This window comes from Sander lucioperca, chromosome 5, assembly GCF_008315115.2.
Source record: "Sander lucioperca isolate FBNREF2018 chromosome 5, SLUC_FBN_1.2, whole genome shotgun sequence".
Taxonomy (NCBI): domain Eukaryota; kingdom Metazoa; phylum Chordata; class Actinopteri; order Perciformes; family Percidae; genus Sander; species Sander lucioperca.
In genome coordinates, this window is record NC_050177.1 from 41572119 (window position 1) to 41595009 (window position 22891).

Below are 22891 nucleotides of genomic sequence, written 5' to 3' on the forward strand. Positions count from 1 at the left end.
AAATAATGGACAAATAGTCTTTAAACGCTTCAGATGTAAAGTTATACGCTGTCAAAGTGGCGCCAAAATGAATGGCAGTCAATGGAATGCTAACAGGAGGTGACGGCTTATTAGCATCAAAATGGCGCCATAGGAGGTTCGCGGTCCGAGGAGAAGCTTACCCCCTTGGCAATCAACCTATTCTGTCGTTTAAGTATGAGGAAGTGTTGAACAGCAGGTGGCTCTGACATCTGTTATCTCAGGATTTAATCAAATGTCACTCAGTTTAATTTACATTGAATATTGTAATACAGAATTAAAAGGATTATGTCAAGGTTTCAAGTTTCAATTTAATATTTAACATTATTTGTCCAACATTGTTTCTGGTTGGCCTGTCTTTGGTTTTGAATTGTGCCAGCCGCATGGAAATCAAATTTCAAATTCTTAGGTGTTTGTATGCTTTCAGTAGGAACCAATGGCCTTAGAGATGTGAGCTATATAGTATATAACATAATATAATAATTCCTGTCTTCTTGTTTTCAAGGGAACTTGCACATTAAAATCCACCTGGATGTGAGATGAGCTCTTTGGAGGTGCTACTCTGCTCCCTGAGCTCCTTCCTCTTTCCCAGGTTATAATCATGTAGCTCAATGCCCTCCTGTGTGTCCGTCTGCTGCCGTCTGCTGGCCTGGAGAGACATGACAGCACACAATTAACCCCAAATAGTGAATACAATAACTGCAGGAAGTTTGTGTGAAACAAGGGATTTTGGATGCAATTCAATTGTATCTGTACTGTCTAATCATAACAAGAGTTATCTCAGGACACTTTACAGATAGAGTAGGTCTAGACCACACTCTTTAATTTACAAAGACCCAAAAATCCCCCCCCCCCCCCCACCAAGAGCAGTTGTTCTTATTTTCTTTTATTAATAATGAGTAATAGGCTACGCTGACATTTCTGAGGGCCTTCCTATATGTTTTCAGACTGTCTTGCCAGTCTAAACGAGATTCTTCCAGATTGGTGGAACGACATACTTTCAAGTTTACGCAAGGTTTGTTTTAATTTGCGGGTTTGGGAGTTATACCAAAGTGCTAATTTCTTTTGTTTCATTATCTTCATTTTGAGAGGAGCAACAAAGTCTAAAGCTGTCCGTAGCAAGACGCACTGTCTACAAAATGATCAATTTGGTCAACTTAAGTTAACATAGGAGTCCTCTGTTATATGAAGGCATGGCACTGAATTAAATACTGTTAGGGTCAGTGTATCTTTTGGTCATTCGATTTTCATTTCATAAACAGGTGTTAAAAAACAAAAAACAAATGGTTATTTGATTTTTGTTTTAAAATACAAAATTTGAAAATTGAAATACAGGGCGTTTTTTCCTTTTCATTTTCAAAAGGGGATGAGAGAAATTTAAAATATGCTTTGATTTTCATTTTCTATTTCATATAACAAAATAAAATAATAAAATCACTAGAAAACAGAAATGAAATATTCTGAGACCGGATGTTGTCATTTCCAAGGCAACAGCGCCAGTGTACCAGTGTTGCTTTCAGCACAGGCTAAAATGACTTTGGATTCCTACTCTGATGATTTTAGACTTGGCGGAAAAAAGGCCTGTCATGTGCAGAAATCTCTGTGTGCATATCACAGGGAAGTGGGGGTGCAAGAGGATTTTCTGCAAGAAATGTGGAGGAGATTTTGGGCTGAAAATGGCTCAAACATGATGTCACCATAGACTGTATGGACTCATCTTACACCACGCTGAAGTTCCGCAGCTTCCGCTTCACAGCGTCTGATTCTTCTGCAGTTGAGGGAAACTTGTACCCCAACTTCCTGAGCGACTGATCCTCCATTTTTTTGCACCACTTTACATAAATATACATAAATATGGCTATGAAATACATCTTGAAATGAATAAATGAGGTAATACATGTAAAGATACATTAGTCAATATGATACAAAAGCCTAAATACATATGTTTTACTTTTATTTCAGTGGACTTTATTTTATATGTAACGTTAACATTTCCCTATTTGCACGTTATATTTAAATTAAGTTTGGTTATCTTACAGACTCAGACTAAAAGCAACTAGCTAGCCTCCCTGGCATATAGTGCATCAAACCATATCACTATCTGCCAAAGGAAATAAAACCTTAGTTAATACACGTGACCCATGAATAAAACATGAGATCGGCAGATTCGTCTGATACCCATCTAATGTTAGCTAGTGCGGGTCACACTAGCGTCACACATGGACCCGAATCAGTCAGCACAGGGGACCCGGGTCACAACGGGCTGATAGATGGCTAGCTGCTAGCTAGCTGCTACTTGAAGAAAACGGCAGCAGCAAATATTAGACCCAGCACCAGAGACTTTTATGAGATTAGATCATTTCAAAGAGTTTCTGTTGCAATTTGTGTGGGGTCATGTTGCATAATGGCAGTACTAAGCTAAGAGACTGAGAGTCAGAGGGAGGCAGGGAGAGAGAAATAAAAGTCTGCTCAAGCATCATCAGAGTAGGGTTCCAAAGCATAGACTGTAAATGTTAATATTAACAGAGGTTCCAAAGTCATTTTAGCCTGTGCTGAAAGCAACACTGGAACACTGGCGCTGTTGCATTGGAAATGACAACATCCAGTCTCAGAATATAAAAAACAGGCCTTTTTTCATTTCTATTTTCGAGCGATTTTATTTTTTGTTATATGAAATAGAAAATGAAAATCAAAGCATATTTTTAAATAGCTCACATCCCCTTTTGACTAGGAAAAAGAAAAAAAATGCCCTGTATTTCAATTTCAAATTTTGTATTTTAAAATGAAAATCAAATAACCATTTGTTTTTAGTTTTTTAATACCTGTTTATGAAATGAATGACCAAAAGATACACTGACCTGTTAGAAGCACACTGTTAGAAGCCACAATTTAGCTATAGCGCTATCAGATAGACATCTAGTGTAAAAACTTTTAGCAAATGTCATAAAGTCAGGTTAGAAGAATTCAAAAGTTATTGAAGAATGGTCTGATAATAAAGGATTCTGTGGAAATACTTTTAAATCATCAATTCCGATGCCATATGCCAGCACAAGGTCGAGGGTGTGGTTGAAACAGTGAGTGGGTTTATGCACACTGACTGAAACCAACTGAATCTAGTAGTGAGATAAACACAATACTAAGGCTGTCGTTGTCAACGTCCACACAAATATTAAAATAACCTAAAACAGTAACTTCGTCTGATTTAAAGCTATAGTGCGTAGTTTATGTTACCCCCATGGCGCGTCCACATGATACAAGCCTTCCTTGATCGCGCATGCAGAAGAGGTAATTATCTTCACTCGAGCTTCTGCGCGGGAAAGTCGCCGGAAAACACTATCTTCTGAACATAGCCATACTGGGAAATACAGAGAGAGTTTTGTGGAGCTGATAGTCTTAATTAGCTTTGTATCAACTCATTTGGCAATGGATTGAATGTAACGGACGTTCATTAATATATAAAAGTTACGCACTAAAGCTTTAAGGACTAAACTTGATAAAAACTCAGAATTCAGATAAAAATTCAGAATATAGACCTGGAGTGTGGTACACAATAACAAATAGAATTGGCTGTAATGTTTTTCAAGTTGGATGTGAAAGATTAAGAACAACGCTTTCAAAACAGTTATAATTTAGTTAATGTTTAGGATTAATTAATAGGCTTGAGTCAAAAATGGCTGCAAATCCCCCTCCAGGTCATTTTTGGGGCTTTTATTTAAGAGGACATCTGCAGAGAGAGGGGGAATGACATGCAGCAAAGGGCCGCGGGACAGACTCAAACCTGGGCTGCTCCGGTAAGGACTGAGCCTTGGTACATGTGGCGCACGCTCAAACAGGTGAGTTACCAGGGCACCCCAGAACATCAAGGCTTTTGAGAGGCATTTCATGGCATTACAAGTGACATGAACAGTTGTTTCAAGTAAAGCGATCATCATCGTGTAAGGTATTAAAAATCTAATCTGTATGCCACATGTTAAGGTTTATTTGGTAAAACGGTCATCATGAAGAATTATCACTCCATCTGTAAATGTTATGTTATAATGTGTCTGTATAACATTATGTACATTTACTGTAATTTGGCATAATGACCATTTTCCCAAATAAACCATAACAATTAATATGCCCCTGTGCTTATCTAATAATATTATTTATTAACAATTTTTCTTGTCTGTGGTGGTGATTTCCAAAATGCTCTGATCGCTGTTCATGGTTCGTAAATGTCTGTCGCTAACGGTTACTTGGCTGTGTGAACGCTGTGATGATGTGTTTACATAATATTTAGTTGGTTTAAAAAGTTGTCTTACACCCCTTAAAATGAAGAAGGCCTTGCAACCCCCAGGTTGGGGACCAGTTGTCTAAACAACAGGCATGTGTCCGTACCTTATAGTAGAAGTAAAAAGCAGCGTTCACCAACAGCAAAGTCAGCAGCAGGACAACCGCTCTGATGATAAAAGGCCTCGGATCTGATCAAACACATGGAGAGATATCACATCACACAACATCATGAGTCCAACAGCTCCCATTTAACTCAATCTGTAGGGACCTGAATTATAAAATCACTTTAATATGGACATGTATCGCTTACACCTATCACTATAAGTTAAAAAGCTAATAAGCAGGGTTATAGCAGGGTTACCAAACATACTCTGTCCCTATATACAGTTGTGCTCAGAATAATAGCAGTGTGTTTAAAAAAGTGAATAATGCTCAAAATCCTTAGAATAGCTTTTAATTCCATAATGTCAATGCATAGGAAACACTGCACATTCAATTCCAAATCAAAACATGATCGAGTTTGTGTTATACCTTTACAGAAACTGAAGAAAAAGGAATATTAGGCTGTTCAAAAAAAATAGCAGTATTTGCATTTTTCTTTACAAACTCAAACATTTACTGTATAAACTGAAAAATGGCTCAAAAGGGTTTGCTTTACTTTGAATCACTGCACTAATATTTAGTTGCATAACCATTATTTCTGAGAACTGCTTCACATCTGTGTTGCATGGAGTCGACCAACTTCTGGCACCTGAACAGGTATTCCAGCCCAGGACGATTGAACTACATTCCACAATTCCTCTGCATTACTGGGTTTTGCCTCAGAAACAGCATTTTTGATGTCACCCCACAAGTTTTCTTTGGGATTGAGGTCTGGGGATTGGGCTGGCCACTCCATAACATCAATCTTTGCTCGCTTACTGGTGTGTTTTGGGTCATTGTCTCTTCAGCATAAGGCAACATGACCTCTTCAAGTATTTTGATGTATTGAAACTGATCCATGATCCCTGGTATGTGATAAATAGGCCCAACACCACAGTATGAGAAACATCCCCCTAACATGATTTTTGCACCACCATGCTTTACTGTCTTCCCAGTGTACTGTGGCTTGAATTCAGTGCATGGGGGTCGTCGGACAAACTGTCTGCGGCCCCTAGACCCAAAAAGAATAATTTTGCTCTCATCAGTCCACAGAATGTTGCGCCATTTCTCCTTTGGCCAGTCAATGTGTCCTTTGGCAAATTTCAACCTATTCAGTACATATCTTTTTTTCAGCAATGGGACTTTGCGGGGGCTTCTAGCTGATAGAGTACTCACAGGTAACTTTAAGTCTTCTTTGATTTTCCTGGAGCTGATCACTGGTTGAGCCTTTGCCATTTTGGCTATTCTTCGATCCATTCGAATGGTAGTTGACTGTTTTTTTCCACGTTGTTCAGGCTTTGGATGCCATTTCAAGGCATTTGAAATCATTTTGGCTGAGCAGCCTATAATTTTCTGTTTTATTGTAAGATTCCCTGTTTTCCTTGTGTTGTCTTAGTTTTACTTCCTGTTGTTTCCTTTTCCCAACGTTAGTGATTACCTATCCCCGCCCTAATGTTTTGCACCTGTGTATCATTGTCTTCTCTGCTTAGTGTATTTAAGTTCAGTCCTCCTCTTACCCCAGTGCGAGATTGTCTCCTTCCCCTGTGTACAGCCTTCGAGCGTTTTTCCTAGTGTCCTTTGTTATCTTCCTGATTGTTTTCCTTGGATTTTGACCACTGACTCTATTTTGGATTTTCCCTTTTGCCTGCCGTTTTGGACACTGTTGCCAGTAAGTTTATTCTGACTGTTTCAATAAGCTTTATTGCATTCTACGTACCTGAGTCGTGTAATGTGGGTCCATACATCTGTGAGCCTGATACAAAGAGGTGTGACACAGAAAGAGAGAGTGGAGAAGAGGGAGAGAGTTAATATTGGCTGGTCTGATCATATTAACATTCTGATTAATAGTGGGTGGGTGAAATAATACATTTACAAGGAATATATTTTTAACTTTATCTAAAATATGAACCTAGCAGAGCTGCTGTCGGACAGCTTTAAAGCTACATTGTGTAAGAATTACTCCCATCTAGCGTTGAGATCATATATCACAATCAACTCTCTCTCGCCACGCAGTATTGCAGCTACGGTAGCCTTCACTCTTCAAAAAGCGAAGGTGTATAGAAGGCCGTCTATCAGCCGTGGTTGTTGTTCATGCGTTCTCTTAATACATCCATGAGTTCACGTCGGAGAGTGGCGCGGACACACGCTTCACACCACGAGCGGGCACGCGCGCCACCCGACGGAAAGGAGTAAGACTCCTGTTTCTGAAATTTGGATTTTTAATATGTGTGGGCCTCCATGTTTCCTTCTTCAAACTTGCCGGGGCCGGGAAGCAACGCTACCCATTAGCAGCAGCTGTGAGTCGAAAACGCAAAAGGCGGAGCAGTATAGCCTGCATGTCCCTTACCGGCTAACGTATTTCTTTTTTTTTTTTTTTTTTTTTTTTAAATTGTTTATTTTCACATTTTTCTTCTTACCATAAACATAGAAAAACAAAAGAGCAGGAGGAGAGAGGAAAAAAAAAAAAAAGCACAGCAAATAAATAAATAGTTCTTACAGGTCTACTACGTCTACATTTAGTTAGTTAACAGTGTACATTTTGTACTTCATGTATACACAGGCATCGCATATAAATATTATATATATATATATATATATATATATATATACATACATATATACATACATATATACATACACATACATACATACACACATGCATACATTCTCAGGTTTTATACAGACCGTAGACCATATTTAAATACATTATTTGGGGGGGTTTCTTCTTTTCAATCCATATTATTGCATGTTATTGCTTGCCATTCATGGCCAAAATAATCTTTGAGGGGAGACCAGTCATTTACAAACGTATCCAGAGTTCCATCCAGTACATTATGCCTTCTTTCATATGGTAGCAGTGACAAACGTTTTTCGCGCCAAAGAGTTAAAGTAGGAGAGTGTTCTTTAATCCAAACATGAAGAATGGAAAGGCGAGCAGCATATAGCATTATGGATGTTATTTTTGTTACCGGCACACAGTTATTTACGCCAAGGATACACAGGCTGGGATCCAGTGGAACTTTAATCCCAAAAGATTTTTCAATTTCATGAACAACCGAAGACCAGAAAGCTGCAATTAAAGGACAGGACCATATTAAGTGGAAATAGGTTCCTGTATCCTTTTTACATTTAAGACAACATTTTGTACATGTGTCATATTTACTTCGAGTTAAAGGAGTCACATGCAGCTTATTAATAATTTTATATTGTATTTCATATGATTTGTTTGATTTAGTTATTTGTCTAGCATGGTTTAATACTTTGTTCCATATCTGGTCTTCCAGTGTAACACCAAAGTCAAGTTCCCAACTTTGTTTAATATTTATTAAACCTTTATTATTTGCTATAATTTGGTCATAAATATGTCATTGTTTTACTTTTCAATGCAGCTGCCTTTAAAAAAATGCTATCAAGCAAATTTATTTTCCCACCTTGTTTATAGTATTCAATAGAACTAAGATAGCTTCTTATTTGTAAATATCGAAAAAAGTGGACTTGAGAGATATTAAACTCATAATGTAATTGTTGGAAAGATTTGAGTGCATTATCTGCATAAACATCTAATATTCTTATGATACCAGCTTCTCTCCACTCATTAAAGCCAGCATCAATACAAGTATGTCTAAAATCTGGATTATTAGCAATAGGAGCCAACAATGAGTATTTGTCAAGCCCAAAATATTTACGAACGGCACTGAGACATCTACAGATATTTTTCAGTATATAGTTGTGCTTAATCTTGGTATATACTTTTGTGAAGCATAAACGGAAGGTGTTCTAATTGAACCACATCCAGACCTATACCTTCTAAATCTGGAAAGCAGAAATGGCTTTTTTTTAATCCACTCATAAATTTTAATTGTGCGGCCCAATGATAAAATTTAAAATTTGGGATGCCAAGTCCTCCTTTTTTGATTGGTAGTTGAAGCTTTCGAAGTTCCATCCTTGGCCTTTTATTATTCCACACAAATACACCTACCGCACTGCGTATTTTTGTAAATATTTTGGATGGAATATAAATAGGTAGCATTTGGATAACATACAACAGGCGAGGGAGAACATTCATTTTAATTATAGCTATACGGTCCAATAGAGAAAGTGAAAGATTAGTCCATCTTAAAAGGTCAGTTTTTATTTTTGCAATTACAGGTAAAAGGTTATGTTTAATCAACTTTGAAAAATCTGCACTAAAATATATACCATGATATTTAAATCCTTTTTTGGTCACTTTAAAAGGATGATAGCTTGATAAGCTTATTTTTTCGCCGAGAGAAAATGCTAATGATTTTTCATAGTTTATTTTATATCCAGAAAACTTACTAAAGTTTTCAATCATTTTTATTAGTGAAGGGATGGATTTGTTAGGATTCTTCAAAAATAAAAGTACATCATCAGCATAAAGCGATATCTTGTGGGAACGGCTCTCTGTTTCAATGCCCTCTATCTCCTCGCTCGTTCTTATCAATACTGCCAATGGTTCAATAATTAAATTAAATAAGAGGGGATAAAGGGCATCCTTGTTTTGTTCCTCTCTCCAGCAAGAATGTCCCAGATGTAGTTCCGTTAATCAAAAGAGCTGACTGAGGGTTTGTATACAATATCTTAATCCAGTTGATAAAACTTTCATGAAATGAAAATTCCTTTAAAACTCTATAACGTTATAAAGTCATAGAGGAGGCACTAGATTTATCCAAGTCATCGAGAAATTTCTGCGCGTCTGACGGAGTCTCAAAGCGCTTTTGTACTCCCATAAAGTCAACAGAAAGTATCGCGGGAAACATCATTGCATACCTTATTCCAGCAGCATATAGTTTCCTTTTCACAGGAACAAACAGTTGACGCTTCTTCTGCACCGCAGCGCTGAAATCTTGATAAATGAACACTCTGGTGTCTTTGAAGAGTAGTGTTCCCTTCTCTCTGGCAAGCTTCATCACCTTTGCCTTGTGTTGATAATTCCCGAACTTGGCGATAATCGGCCTCGGTCTTTTACCAACACCAGTAGCAGCAGACACGCGAGTGAGGATGCGATGCGCTCTCTCGATGTGCAGGGTGTCTCGTGGCAGATTCAACGTCTCCATCAGAAACTGTTGAACAAACGTCACAGGGTCGTTCTTTTCTTCACCCTCCATTATTCCAAAGATAACCACGTTGTTCTGTCGGCTTTTATTCTCGATATATTCAGCCTTTGCTTCCAGCACTTCCACTCGTTTGACCAGAACCCGCACTTTACTGTCAGTGCTTTCCATGTTATGCTCAGCAGCGCTCACACGCATTTGCACTTCAGCGATCTGTTCATTTAATGCGTTCATCCATCCAACCATTCATTTGCATCATCTGTTGCTCCATTGCTGTGAATCTCTGTAAAGTTCATTTTGGTTTAGACTGAGTCTTTCCCACAGCGTTTCCATTGTGATCGAGTTTTCCCCTGCCATTGTTGCATTGGTTTGCCGTAACAGGTGCGCACACTTTAGTCTTGATTAGATCACCAAAACTTAGCCTACTTGATTTTGTCTTAATAATCCACAATAAACGCACCAGTTTTTAGCTTTATGCAATGGCCGCACATTTTATTGTGCCATATCTACACGCATGAATCAAAAGGAGCTTATATTATAAAGTTTAAAGCAGTAAAACTAACGTATTTCGAGATGGCGCATCATTATGGAGCATCTACCCCAGTTCATGCAAGCGCAAATGTAAAATTCCAAGCTAATAGGAATACTTGAAATTGATGGTCGTGGTCAATATTCATGAAAAAGGACACGTTTGTGAAGGGCAATACAGATTTTGATAATGAACAACTACAAACGTTACACACTGGGGCTTTAATAGTGTCCCCAGAGAGAAGCTCGAGAAACAGCAAGTTAACTTCATAAGGATTATTTCAGATGCTATAAAGGTCTAGTTCTGTTTCCTCGGTCAAGTTTATAACTACAGTTAGTTTTGCTGCTGAAATGTCTGACGATATTAGCTGTAGTGACATTACTGGGCGCATGGAAAAGTTTACAAACGGCCTCTCTGACCATTTAAAGTAAAATATAGAAAACACTCAATACTTTATACAATACATAATTTAAAAAGCAACATATCCTACAGGGAATGAAGAGTGGCAGTTAAATGTCCATGTGGACAATATTTCCAGTTCAGCAGGTAGGAAGGCAGTTCAGCAGGCAGTTCGGCAGGCTGGCAGTTCCGCAGGCAGTTTAGCAGCTTGACAGGCAGCTGGGCAGGCAGGCATGCATTTCGGTAGGCAGCTCGCCAAGGCAGATAAGCAGTTAAGCATTTCGGCAGGCAGGTATTTCGAAAGGCAGGCAGGTATTTCTGTCATACATGATCCATAATTGTGTCATTGATGGGCTTACCTGAGCAGATGATATTCAGGATGGAGGAATAGGAATCTGACTCCGCACACTCCCTCAGAGTAGATCCAGACTCAACACAGTCAGAGCTGATCATCCAAACAGATCGGACTGAGGACTCTTTCCTCGGTCCTACAGAAACAGGAGACGGACAGCCCAGCTCTCTGCATGCAACAGCTGCTACCTTTACGGTCCAGCCAGAGACAATCACTGGTCTCCAGTCTCCCTGATGTTTCACCTCCAGTGATCCTGTACAGCGAGTGAGTCCTCCCACCAACCTGACTGGTTCTGAACAGAAACAAGAGAGTCATCCGCAAAAGAATAAAGTGAATTTGAACAGAAATGAACCAAATCAAAGCTGCTCCTCTTCTACCTGAGCAGGTGAGTCCAACAGCTTTTCCAGGTGAGCAGGTGACGTTTCCATCTGAGGCTGAGTTTCTACAGTCCAGGAGAGCAGACTCATGGCCTCCACACTGGAACTCTTTGGTCCTTATTGGAGCCTCCACTTCTCCATAGAGCGCCCCCTGGAGGACTGAAGGTGCTCCACAGCCAAGCTCCCTACAGACCACCTCTGCATCCTGCTGGTCAAAGTCAGCCTCACACACTGAGGACCACCTCTGGGTAGACTGGTTAGTCTTCACCTCCAGTCTGCCTGAGCACAGACTGGTCCCATTCACCAGCCTGACAGAGTCTGGAGAGATGATAGAAGATCAAATAGAGAGACAAAAAAGGCCCCAAACAAAAAAGATGTCCAATTTACATTTAATAAGCTAACAATTCTTTTCCATTTTTGAAAACGACATCATCCTCTACAGATTTCTCTATTCTGTTCCTTCTGCTTAAAGGAGAATTCCGGTCAATTTCAACACATAGCTCTGTTGTTTGTAAATTTGGAGTGCTGTCAGTAGCGAGAAAAACGAAAACAATCAGTGTTGCCTACACTGTGTTATCCTCCTGCTACATTTGCACCCAGGAGACTGAAACAGGGCAAGTTTTAAACGTCGCTACTGACAGAACTCCAAATTGCCAAACAACAGAGCTATGTCTTTTTTCTGAAAAGATCTGTAACCCAAAATAAAAATCAGTTTAGAAAATGATCCCTACAATCTAAAGGTGCTGACACACCAACCAGACGGCCGACCATCGGCAGAAAAGGCAGTCGGATTGATCAGTCAGGTCCCCGAGGTCCAAAAAAATGTCTCAAAACACACCGAGGCATTCTCATGACCTCTGCATCCTGCTGGTCAAAGCTGGTCGTGTGCGCGAAACGTAATACGTCTCCATAGCAGCAGGCGGCGCTGCTCTGTATTGTTCCCATTAACAATTTAATTCTAGTTTTCGTACTCATCACTGTAGCTTGTATGAGTGTTAGTTGGCCTTCTTTGCATAATCGGAGGTTGGAGCATTGGTATATTTTTCTCTTTAAGGCCATACCGTGTAAACTCCCTCCTTATTTATGTTCTCTCCTGACTCCTAAAGTCACTACCGGGAAATGTAATCTTCGATCATATGGGCAAATCTTGTATGACATTCCCCGAACGCGAACTGTTTTCGGTGAAAGTGCCTTTAAATTTTTTGCTCCATCATCCTGGTATAAACTGCAGAAACATCTTAAATTAGACTACCTACCAACATTGATACAGTTTAAAATTAGGATAAAGGATTACTTGAGTACTATATGCACATGTGCTGCTACTGAGTGCTGCTGGTGATTATGTGGAGATGATGTTAATTTGCCAATCTTTTTTTTCTGTTTTATGTTGTCTGTTTTTGCTGTATATTTTAAATATGGAACTTTTGTACTGCTGTCTTGGCCAGGACTCCCTTGAAAAAGAGATTCTGAATCTCAATGGGATTTCTCCTGGTTAAATAAAGGTTAAATAAAAAAAAAAAAAAATAACAGTCTATGATTGTTTCCCAGAAAATGAAAACCGGCAGCTGATTGGACGAACGCGTCACGTGGGTCTTTTTTCCTCCGGAAATTCACAGCCAGACTGTCATGGCGGCTTGTTCAGAATACAATCTCATATTGTACTAAAATAGTTCACCAAAACGAGTTTCTGAAAACATTTTAAGCGAGAAATAGGCCGTGCAGTTGCTGAATCTTTCTTCATTTCAGATCGACAAAGATTTTTGTCAGATTTTGAGAGGTTCATCCGCTCGCCATTTCCGGGTGAGTCCCGACTGCCCTGTCTCCGACTGAACATGTCGGGTCAGCCAAAATGAAGGCCGATGGTTCCTCGGACGGATGACGGCACGGAACACATCGAACAGACTCGAGTCACCGACCTCACCAGACAGTCCGACGGCCGATAATTGGCTCTGTGTGTCAGCGCCCTAAAAGGGATAGGGGCTGGATTCTCCTTTTAAGGAGTTTCCCAGGGTGGAGGACTACACTTGGGTGTGCAGATACCGACGAGCCCCAGGCTTAGCTGAGGTCCTCAAAGTTGCCAAGTAGGTCATTGGTGCGTATTATGCTGGTATCCAAAGAACCTGCTGGTGAAAACCAGTGGCTCAGAAAGCTATCAAGCTGAAGGAGTCCTTTCAGGCTGGTTGCTGGTTGGCCTTGGGGACTCCTAAAGCAGCAGACATAAACAGGTATGTTTCATATAGACAGATATATTTTGGTGCATTCAGCACCGAATTTACTAAGGGAGCAGCTCATCAGACTCCATTATGGCTGAGGGAGACAGTCTGCTGCAATTCTAGCTGGTGCAAGTGGGTGTCAACCTGAGTACATTACTGCATAGATGATGTCATAGATTATGTCACTGATTGGCTAGTCAGGATCAACAAAAGTTTTGAGTAAGTACATTTTCAGGATAAAGCCTGACATCTGGCACGTGAAGTCAGGCCCCTTCCACTCTCTGTGTGCTGCCGTTCTCAAAATGCCTTTGCTAGGGTAAAAAACAACAAACTTTGAGCTAGCAAGCTTCATGCTGAAAATGACAAGTTTTAAAGAAAAGTTTGATCGTGCAACAAGGCTGGCCTGCTTGGTTTCATTTGGAGAATGATTGTAAAGATTTACAAAGAATATGTTTACAGCATTTACTCTCTAACTAGGAGGTTTTGGGATCGATTAGTGGGATTGCTGTGGACAAAGTACACACGGCAATACACTGGTAAGAGCAAATGAGATTTAACCATGTATCCAGCTAATTTAAAAAGCTCACTTTACTGTATTGTGTGACAGTTAACTTCATTTAATATTGTATGTGACATTTTCTTTTGCGGGGTGCAAATGTTCCACCAAAACAAGTTCCTTCCCGAGACTATTTTGCAGAGCCACTGTCACTGCTTAGCGCCGCCCAAGAATATTGTGATTTGTTTAAATGAATGCAAACAAGCCAGTGTTTTTCTTCTATCCCAGAATGTATGTGTGATGTAGCCAGACTTTACTCCACAGTGTTGTGGACATAGGTCTGGCAATGTGAGACCAAGGATGGGCTGACCTGAGCAGGTGAGATCCAGGATGTCGGAAGAGGAAACTGAAGCTGCACACTCCCTCAGAGTAGATCCAGACTGAACACAGTCAGACCAGATCCTCCACACAGATCTGATCAAGGACATTTTTCTCTGTCCTACAGAAACAGCAGAGCCACAGCCCAACTCTCTGCAGACAACATCTGCTGTCTTTAGGGTCCAGATAGAGTTAAAGTCAGACACTTGTCTCCACTCTCCCTGATGTTTCACCTCCAGTGTTCCTGCACAGCGGCTGACTCCTCCCACCAACCTGACAGACACTGAACAGAAACAAGAAAGTCATCAGTAAAAGAATTTAACTGCTGATTCTGCCATAATGATTCTTTATTGTTTCTCTATTTACCTTCTGAGTTGTGATTTCCTTCAGCCTGGAGTTCTGAGAAGAAAGTCAGAAGGTAAAAATCTGTATAAACAATCTGTATATAGACAGAACAAACTTTCTCAGGTTGTTCTGTAGAGAATCTTCTAGCAGCTCAGAAACACATCAGTGAACTCAGTGAGATGAACATGTGAATACTAGGGCTGTCAGCATTAACGCGTTAATCGCGATGCGATTAAGGGCCGAGCATAACACGTTACTTTTTTTAAATCGCATTAATCGCATGCCAGCATTTATTAATTTATTTTACACTTCACTTGGCAAGACAGCAGCAACACAATTCTGAATGGCGCTTTTAATTTTCCCAAACTCCCTGACGGCTCAGTAAACAAGTCGAAAGCCATATGCACATTGTGTAAAGCCGAATTAAAATATCACCAAAGCACGTCAAGCTTGAGCTACCACCTACGAGCTAATTAACGTGACTCAGGTTGATGCTACCCACTAGCATGCTACCCACTCAGGCAAAGCAGTATTTTGGAGTGCTACTTGCCAACCTGTGGATGAAACCAAATCCAAAAGAATTACTACAGCTCTTGCGAAATGGGTGGCAACTAACTGCAGACCTGTCAGCATCGTAGAAGACTCAGGTCTCAAGACGTACTACGGTTGGCATGTTCTGACCCGTCTCATTGCCGTCGAGGGGGACAGTAGGTTTACGCACACACAGCCTGTATGACACGGAGAAAGCAGCCCTGCTGCAAGGTGCTGCTAACACTGTCTCATTAACCGGTGATCATTGGACGTCAGTGAGTAATCAAAATGATTTAGAAGTTACTGCATACTATATTGACTCTGATAAGGATAGGGATTTTTTGTTTTTTAGTTAGGTACTTGGAGGAATTGTGCAATAATGACAGATTCACACATTTTTCTTATGTTTACAGTAAATAAATAATAAACAAATACAAATCTTAAAGTTAAGTTCATAAAGTAACTTTCTTTGCATTTATTTGATTCCCAGTCAAGATACATTGGTAAGAATGGCTTTCCATTGTTAATATGTACTTAAAAACAGTTATGAAATGCAAAATAGTAGAATTTGAATCGTGATAAAACATGCAATTAATCGCGATTAACTATAGAAATTCAGCGATTAATCGCAATTACAAAAAAATTCATCGTTTGACAGCCCTAGTGAATACACATAACACAAGTCTACTGTTTGGGAAGAATTTAAAGTCCTCGTGAAGTGAAAAATGCATTTCCCAAGTATTACTTTCCTATGTTAATTGTTCATTTAGCTCTTGTCATATGCCAAATATATGTTAAAAATAAAAAAAATTAAACACTGTTCTCTTCCTGTGAAATGGTTTCAAATGTCTAATGACATCATCCTGCACTCGGGGGCGTTTGCTAATTTAATGTCCAATTAAAATGTTTATCAAGTTTTTATGTCCCTCCCCCATGACTATAAATCCTGGCTGATCTGGGTCAACAGCGAGCTAGCTAACAACAGCAGTGACAGAGTTGTGACAGTGTTGAAACACACACATACTCACACACACACCTTTACGTTATACCATCCACACGCTGTTGCGGCTGCTGACAATATGGCTGAGGTCTATGTCAATCACGGGAGATTTCGCTGATTTTCCTGGCTCTGTGCCAACGCAGCACGGGCATGCTACACGCTACATGCAAATGAACAGAGATGGAAAGTAACGAAGTACAAATACTTTGTTACTGTACTCAAGTTGATTTTTCAGATATTTTTACTTTACTTGACTATTTATTTTTGTGCCGACTTTTTACTTTTACTCCTTACATTTTTAACACAAATATCAGTACTTTCTACTCCTTGCATTTTACAAAATTGGCTCGTTACTTTAGTTTCAAATAATTTCAGTGGATCGAGTTACCGTTATTATTTTTCGCGCCATCAATACCGAATTCAATCTAATAGGATGGGAATATACGTTGTTATAATGTGCTGCAAATTGTGCCAACCGCAACACCACGAACTGCTGGCTTTCAAGAATTTACTTTCAAATTAAAAAAAACACATAGGGGTAAATGCATCTTTTTGTTGTTATCAAAAGCTATTTGTTGTTTGTTTCAGTAACTTTATTAAGTTTACGTTAATGGTCAGTTACATTTGTTCTCCTGCTAGCAATGACGATGCCTTGGTTCGCTAGCATTTAGTTAAGTTACCCGAGTAACGTTAAGGTTAGCGAGCGTTCAGTTTATTTGAAAATAATCTAATACTAGCTGATACAATATCTGCATGTATAGCTTTATATTAAAAACAAATTCAGTAACTTGATTTAGTGTAACAGTGCTGTAGTAACGTTAACGTTACTCAATGCCGTTCTTGTTTTCGAGACCACTTAAGTTAACGATAACGTTACTTACTTGGTCTTGTCTCAAATCGACTTTATTTTGGGCTAATGTTAACGTTAATGTCTCAAACCTCTCATCCGTAAGTTAGAGGACTTATGTTTGAATTCTCACAGAATCACAATTGAATTCATATCTTGCTGCTCAGTCAGAATCTTATTAACCTGGAGTCCCAGTCTCTGTCACAATAATCATATATGTGATGTTTTAGGCCTATTGGCAGACATCCATTTAAAATGTAGGCAATGGCATATAAAGAGCCTTTTTTCTATGTCCACTGAAATTTCTCAGCTTGCACTCTAGTAACATTTGTGTGGTCCAGGTAGCTTTGCATAAAAAATGGTTGTCATTCGCAAAGCTACTTTTACTTTTATACTTTAAGTAAATTTCCAAGCCTGTACTTTGTTACTTTTACTTGAGTAAAGAAGTTAAATCAGTACTTCTACTTTTACCAGAGTATTTTTTAACACAAGTATCTGTACTTCTACTTGAGTACGGGAAGTGAGTACTTTTGCCATCTCTGCAAATGAACGGAGCTACAGCCGGATGACGACGGCCAGGTGAGTGGGTGAGCAGGCAGAATGGAGGGAGGCACTGTTATGCTGCGTTCCAGGCAACCCGTAATTCGTGTTTTCACAACCTTCTACCTGTGAAAGTGCCCTGGAATGGCAGTCAAACCTGTAACTTACTACTCGTGAACTCGTACCAGATCGTTGTACTCCCAGTTACAGTTTTGACGTCACACACACATAAACAACAATGTTGACCCCTTCTGATGCTGTACAGACGCTGGTGATTAACAGTGAGAAATAGAAATAAAATATACATACGTAAATAGGCAACGTAAAGTAATTCCGCACATTGTAATCAAACTAGCTAGAAGGGTTTGTCGTGACTTTGCCTGGAATGCTACCAAGTCGTGAGTCGTAACATACGGACTAAAAATTGTGTCTGGAACGCAGCATTACTCTGCATGTACTGCCGGCTCTGCTGTCACTATGTTCATCCGCTTGTCAATCCAATTATCTGAAGTTTGCTAATAAAGCCGGTTAAAGTGTGTTTCCATCCCACGACTTTAAAGTGAATAAAAACCTGTGCTTGATGACGTCACATGCTGTTTTGTGGTCAAATTGGTATATGGAATAGATTTGAGACATTTTAACAGCGCAGCTAAAAAGCAGGCTGGTCGTCACACACAAGACAGCTATGAGGATAATAGCGAGGAAAGAGCACAACCCCATACAGAGCCTGTACGAGCAAGCTGTTACAAACAAGCCGATTATTTTTTTTTTTATCTTTCTTGTCTTGTAAATTTTTTTCCTTGCCAATTTGTTTGTTACTCTAAAAAAATCTGAGGGGGGGGGGGCTTATATAAGCTGAAGCTTCTGACCCTACGCTTTGGTTACGACCAATAAATTCATTCATTCATCATTCAAGAATCACTGCAGACTCTCTACACCCTCTCTTTCCTGAATATGAACTTGTGCCATCAGGAAGCAGATTCCGTGTGCCGAGATGTAAAACAAACAGACTAAAGTTATCGTTTATCCCTACTTCCATCAAGTAGCTGAACTCCAATAGTAAATCTTAGCACAGCAGAGCAGGGGTGCAATAAATACACCAGCACTTTTTGCACTTCGCACTTTAATTATTACAGTTAATTCTTAGGACATTGTGTTGTCTGTGCTGTCATGTGTGTCCTTCTTTTGTGTCCTAGGACGCTTTGTCGATCTCATGTTTATGTTGATTTTATTTTATTTTATGTTGATTTTAGAATGTTTTTTCTGTAACATATTTATGTTGTGAAGCAACAGATTGTAGCACTATGTCCAAGAAAAATTTCCCCTCAGGGACAATAAAGTGTATTCTATTCTATTGCTGATATAAGCGTGTGCTTTACCAACTTTTTGGGACAGACTATTGGAGAAGCCTTGCTGCTCAAACGCATGCTTTGTCTCATGTTGTTCATTTAGATTTTGTTGTTTTGGCTCCAGTTTTCTTTTGATAGTTTCAAGTTTTTTATTTTTTTTATTTTCTGAGTTATACGTGTGGCTCCCCTGCAAATAAATCTGCACTTGTTGGAATTCAAGAAATCTGCCTGTCTATCTTTGACACTTGTGGCTACACTACATCACAGTTCCAGTTAGAGCAGGTCCAGAGAACACTATAATTTACAGACACCCAACAATTCCCCCACTTAGTACGGTGGTGACGAGAAAAAACTTCCTTTCAACAGGCAGAAACCTCGAACAGAATATAAATGTTTATAATAGCATCATAAACACATTTATTGTTGGATTATAAGACATTAAAAAGCAATTGTTAACAAATTATAGACTGCTTAAGAACATAAATAAAACCTTATGAGTTTCTTATAAATGTTTATAATAGCATTACAAACTATTTTTTTGAGTTTAACTCACTTACCTACAGTATTATGTCATTGTTAAATCTTTTCTAAGCTTCTGTGTTGCTTTATTAAGAATAATACTTACTTTATTATGCAATATACAGTTACAGCAACTATTCCAGTTGCAGCTACAGGATATAAAGCCAGAACAATGCCTTATTAAGGTTAACAGATCCTTTAATATGCACTTGTGTTGTGTGTGTGAACAAAGCCAGCAGGATAGCTGGCTAACAACATTTCAATATCAATAATTTTTGAGACGTTAGCCTCAGGTCCTGGTGATTCTTAGTAGTAGTAGAAATGATTGTAAAGATGAATGTAGGCCAGTTTATCGGAGATTGACTACAGCTGGCCTTTGCAATTGCAGGCATAAAGAGATTCTCAAGTTTTAATGAACAATACATGGTTATTATTAAACATACACAATTTCTGTACTTTTAGCTTTTTACAGTAATATATTTAATAACTTCTGGTAGGTGAAATCAAAGACTGTACCCATAATTTTTTTCATTTTATTAAGTTATAATAGCCATGTAAAAGCATCAAACCGCATGTTAAGGCACTAATTATCTGGGGAGGGACACCCCCCAGTTAAGATTATCCAACTCGCCTTTTCAGTGTTCAATGCACGCGCCCATGTATTGTATGGTGTGTGTGTGTGTGTGTGTGTGTGTGTGTGTGTGTGTGTGTGTGTGTGTGTGTGTGTGTGTGTGTGTGTGTGTGTGTGAGCTTCTGATTTGAAGATTCAACACAAATGATTGAATAACATGTAGTCTTTAAAGCACAGTCCTACCTATCATTAGTGGGTGGATTTCCTCTTTTTTAAATCTGTAAAGTGTCTTTGAGTGTTGTAAAAAAGCACTATATACTAATTGCATTATTATTATTATTATTATTATTATTATTATTATTCCTTATTACCTGAGCTCCACAGCAGCAGCAGCAGCAGCAACAACAGGTGACCCATGTCCATGTGGACCGTCTCTCTGCGTCTCCGTCTGTCTTCCTGCCTGTCAGCTCTCTGCTCTGATAATCCTGTGTGCCGTCCTCAGTGTATATCTGCATACAGAAAGAGGTGGAGCTTTAACCGAATATATATAAACTCAGCAAAAAAAGAAATGTCCTTTCACTTTCAACTGCTTTTATTTTCAGCCAACTTACCATGCGTAAAACTTTGTATGGACATAAAAAAAATTCAACTACTAAGAACTAAACTGAACAACGTTTCACAGACATGTGACTAACAGAAATGGAAAAATGTGTCCCTGAACAAAGGATGGTCAAAATTAAAAGTCAAAGTCAGTATCTGGTGTGGCCACCAGCTGCATTAAGTACTGCAGTGCATCTCCTCCTCATGGACTGCACTAGGTTTGCCAGTTCTTGCTGTGAGATGTTACCCCACTCTTCCACCAAGGCACCTGCAAGTTCCTGGACATTTCTGGGGGGCATGGTTCTCGCCCTTACACTCTGATCCAACAGGTCCCAGACTTGCTCAATGGGATTGAGATCCGGGCTCTTCGCTGGCCATGGTAGAACACTAACATTCCTGTCTTACAGGAAATTGTGCACAGAACGAGCGGTATGGCTGGTGGCATTATCATGCTGGAGGGTCATGTCAGGATGGGCCTGCAGGAAGAGTACCACACAATGGAGGAGGATGTCTTCCCTGTAAGGTTCTGCAACTTTTGATTTTGACCATCCTTTGTTCAGGGACACATTTTTCCATTTCTGTTAGTCACATGTCTGTGAAACGTTGTTGTAGTGATGCACAGGTTTTGGCCATTGCATTTTACATTACATGTCATTTAGCTGACGCTTTTATCCAAAGCAACTTACAGTTTCAGTTTAGTTCTTAGTAGTTGAATCTTTTTATGTTCATACAAAGTTTTACTCATGTTAAGTTGGCTGAAAATAAAAGCAGTTGAAAGTGAGAGGACGTTTCTGTTTTGCTGAGTATATATATATATATATATAATTTTGTTGCTTGACAGGGAAGTGCATTTCTGTGAAGCTGAGAACTGGCAGGACTGTGGTTTCTGTTACAATGCCAACCAGGGCAGCTGCGATGCTCCTATCCGATTAATGCTGTCAGAGTTTAATTATTATTTATCTTATTCAATGTGTTAACATCAGCAGAGTCACCTGACTCACAGCTGCCAATAACAATTATATTGGTTGTTGATGAATCTATTGTTTCCGAGTAATACTACTGCAGTGCCAGTTCAAAACATGGCTGTTGGGAACTGGCCAATTGCTTGGCCTGTGGTGTTGTTGCTTGCAAGTTTTAAGTTTCAAGTTCCTTTATTTGTCACATGCATAGTCATACACTTACAACAAGCAGTGAAATTAATTCCTGACTCCACTCAAACTGTGCTATCACATAATTAATAGCATAATAACTTAAGTTTAAAACATGAATAAATAAAAGCTAGAGATAAAATATATACCACCCAGACTACCCCTACTCATAAATGTAATAAATCCTGTACTACTAAAGTGCTCACTAAAGTAGATCCAGGGCTTAAAGTGCAAAGTGCATTGTGCAGTTCATGAGGGAGGTGCATGTCATGTTTTGATTCAGGAGCCTGACAGCTTGTGGATAAAAACTCCTCTTTCTGTATTAGCCATGATGCTCCTGAATCGCTTGCCTGATTTCAACAGCAGCTTTCTCCAGAACCGCTCATCCAAACCTACAATACTCCTGCCATGGCATAGTTGTGTTGTGTTCATAGGAAATCACGGAGGGGTTGGAGGGGTCAGGACCTGTATCTGTGTCACGTGGGCTCCACCACAGCCATGCCTCTTTAGCAGGCTAGCGGCAGGTCCTGAGTGTATTGATTCTAATGGGAGTAGTGAACGTGAATACAGATTATGAGCGATTCTTTCGCCCCATAGTCACCAAAGTGAATATTGGACCCATTCTTCATATACCACATATCTCCAAAACAATCTGACACTAAAATGGCATTTATCAGACAGACACATCAGGAGGAAATTAACTTAGTTTGAGACCTGTTTCTGTCCCAGGACCAAACTCTTGAGAGATCTGGCAACACAGAGAAGCTAATGTCAGCTAACGTTCGCGAACGCCCTAACAAAACGTATGTTCCTAATGCTAAATATGGCTGTTAGCTGTGTAAGTATCTAATGTTAGCAAAAGAAAATATTAATATCGTGGGAGGCGTATTGCATTCGCTTTACCGCACCGTTAAAGAAAATTTACTCTCGTTCAAATTGGGTGACTCTACTACTAATCATTCGTTGTCCTGTTGGAGACTGGGAGAATCAATAGTTTAAAATATCAACTGAATAAAATAATTTTATCACTTTTTTCAATTAGTTTTTATCATGTGTGTATACCAACGTGGTGATTTAGTGTCTTTTCAGACCCCTCATAGGGACTTATTTCCTGCAACAGTCCTACCATTCATCACTACCAACATGAGATTAAGAGTACACATTTATTAAATACCAAATAATATTATTCTG

At 39.3% G+C, this 22891-nt stretch overlaps 1 protein-coding gene across 1 annotated transcript; it reads right to left on the reverse strand.

The window, feature by feature from the left end:
* Positions 1 to 535: 535 nt before the first annotated feature.
* On the reverse strand, positions 536 to 14535 carry LOC116041125 (scavenger receptor cysteine-rich type 1 protein M130-like). Its single transcript, XM_031286984.2, has 5 exons — positions 14243 to 14535; positions 11164 to 11481; positions 10794 to 11078; positions 4396 to 4478; positions 536 to 667 (listed from the first exon to the last, which is right to left on the reverse strand). The coding sequence occupies exons 1-5, from the start codon at positions 14358 to 14360 to the stop codon at positions 536 to 538; spliced, it is 936 nt and encodes a 311-aa protein (XP_031142844.1). The 5' UTR covers positions 14361 to 14535.
* Positions 14536 to 22891: the final 8356 nt, after the last annotated feature.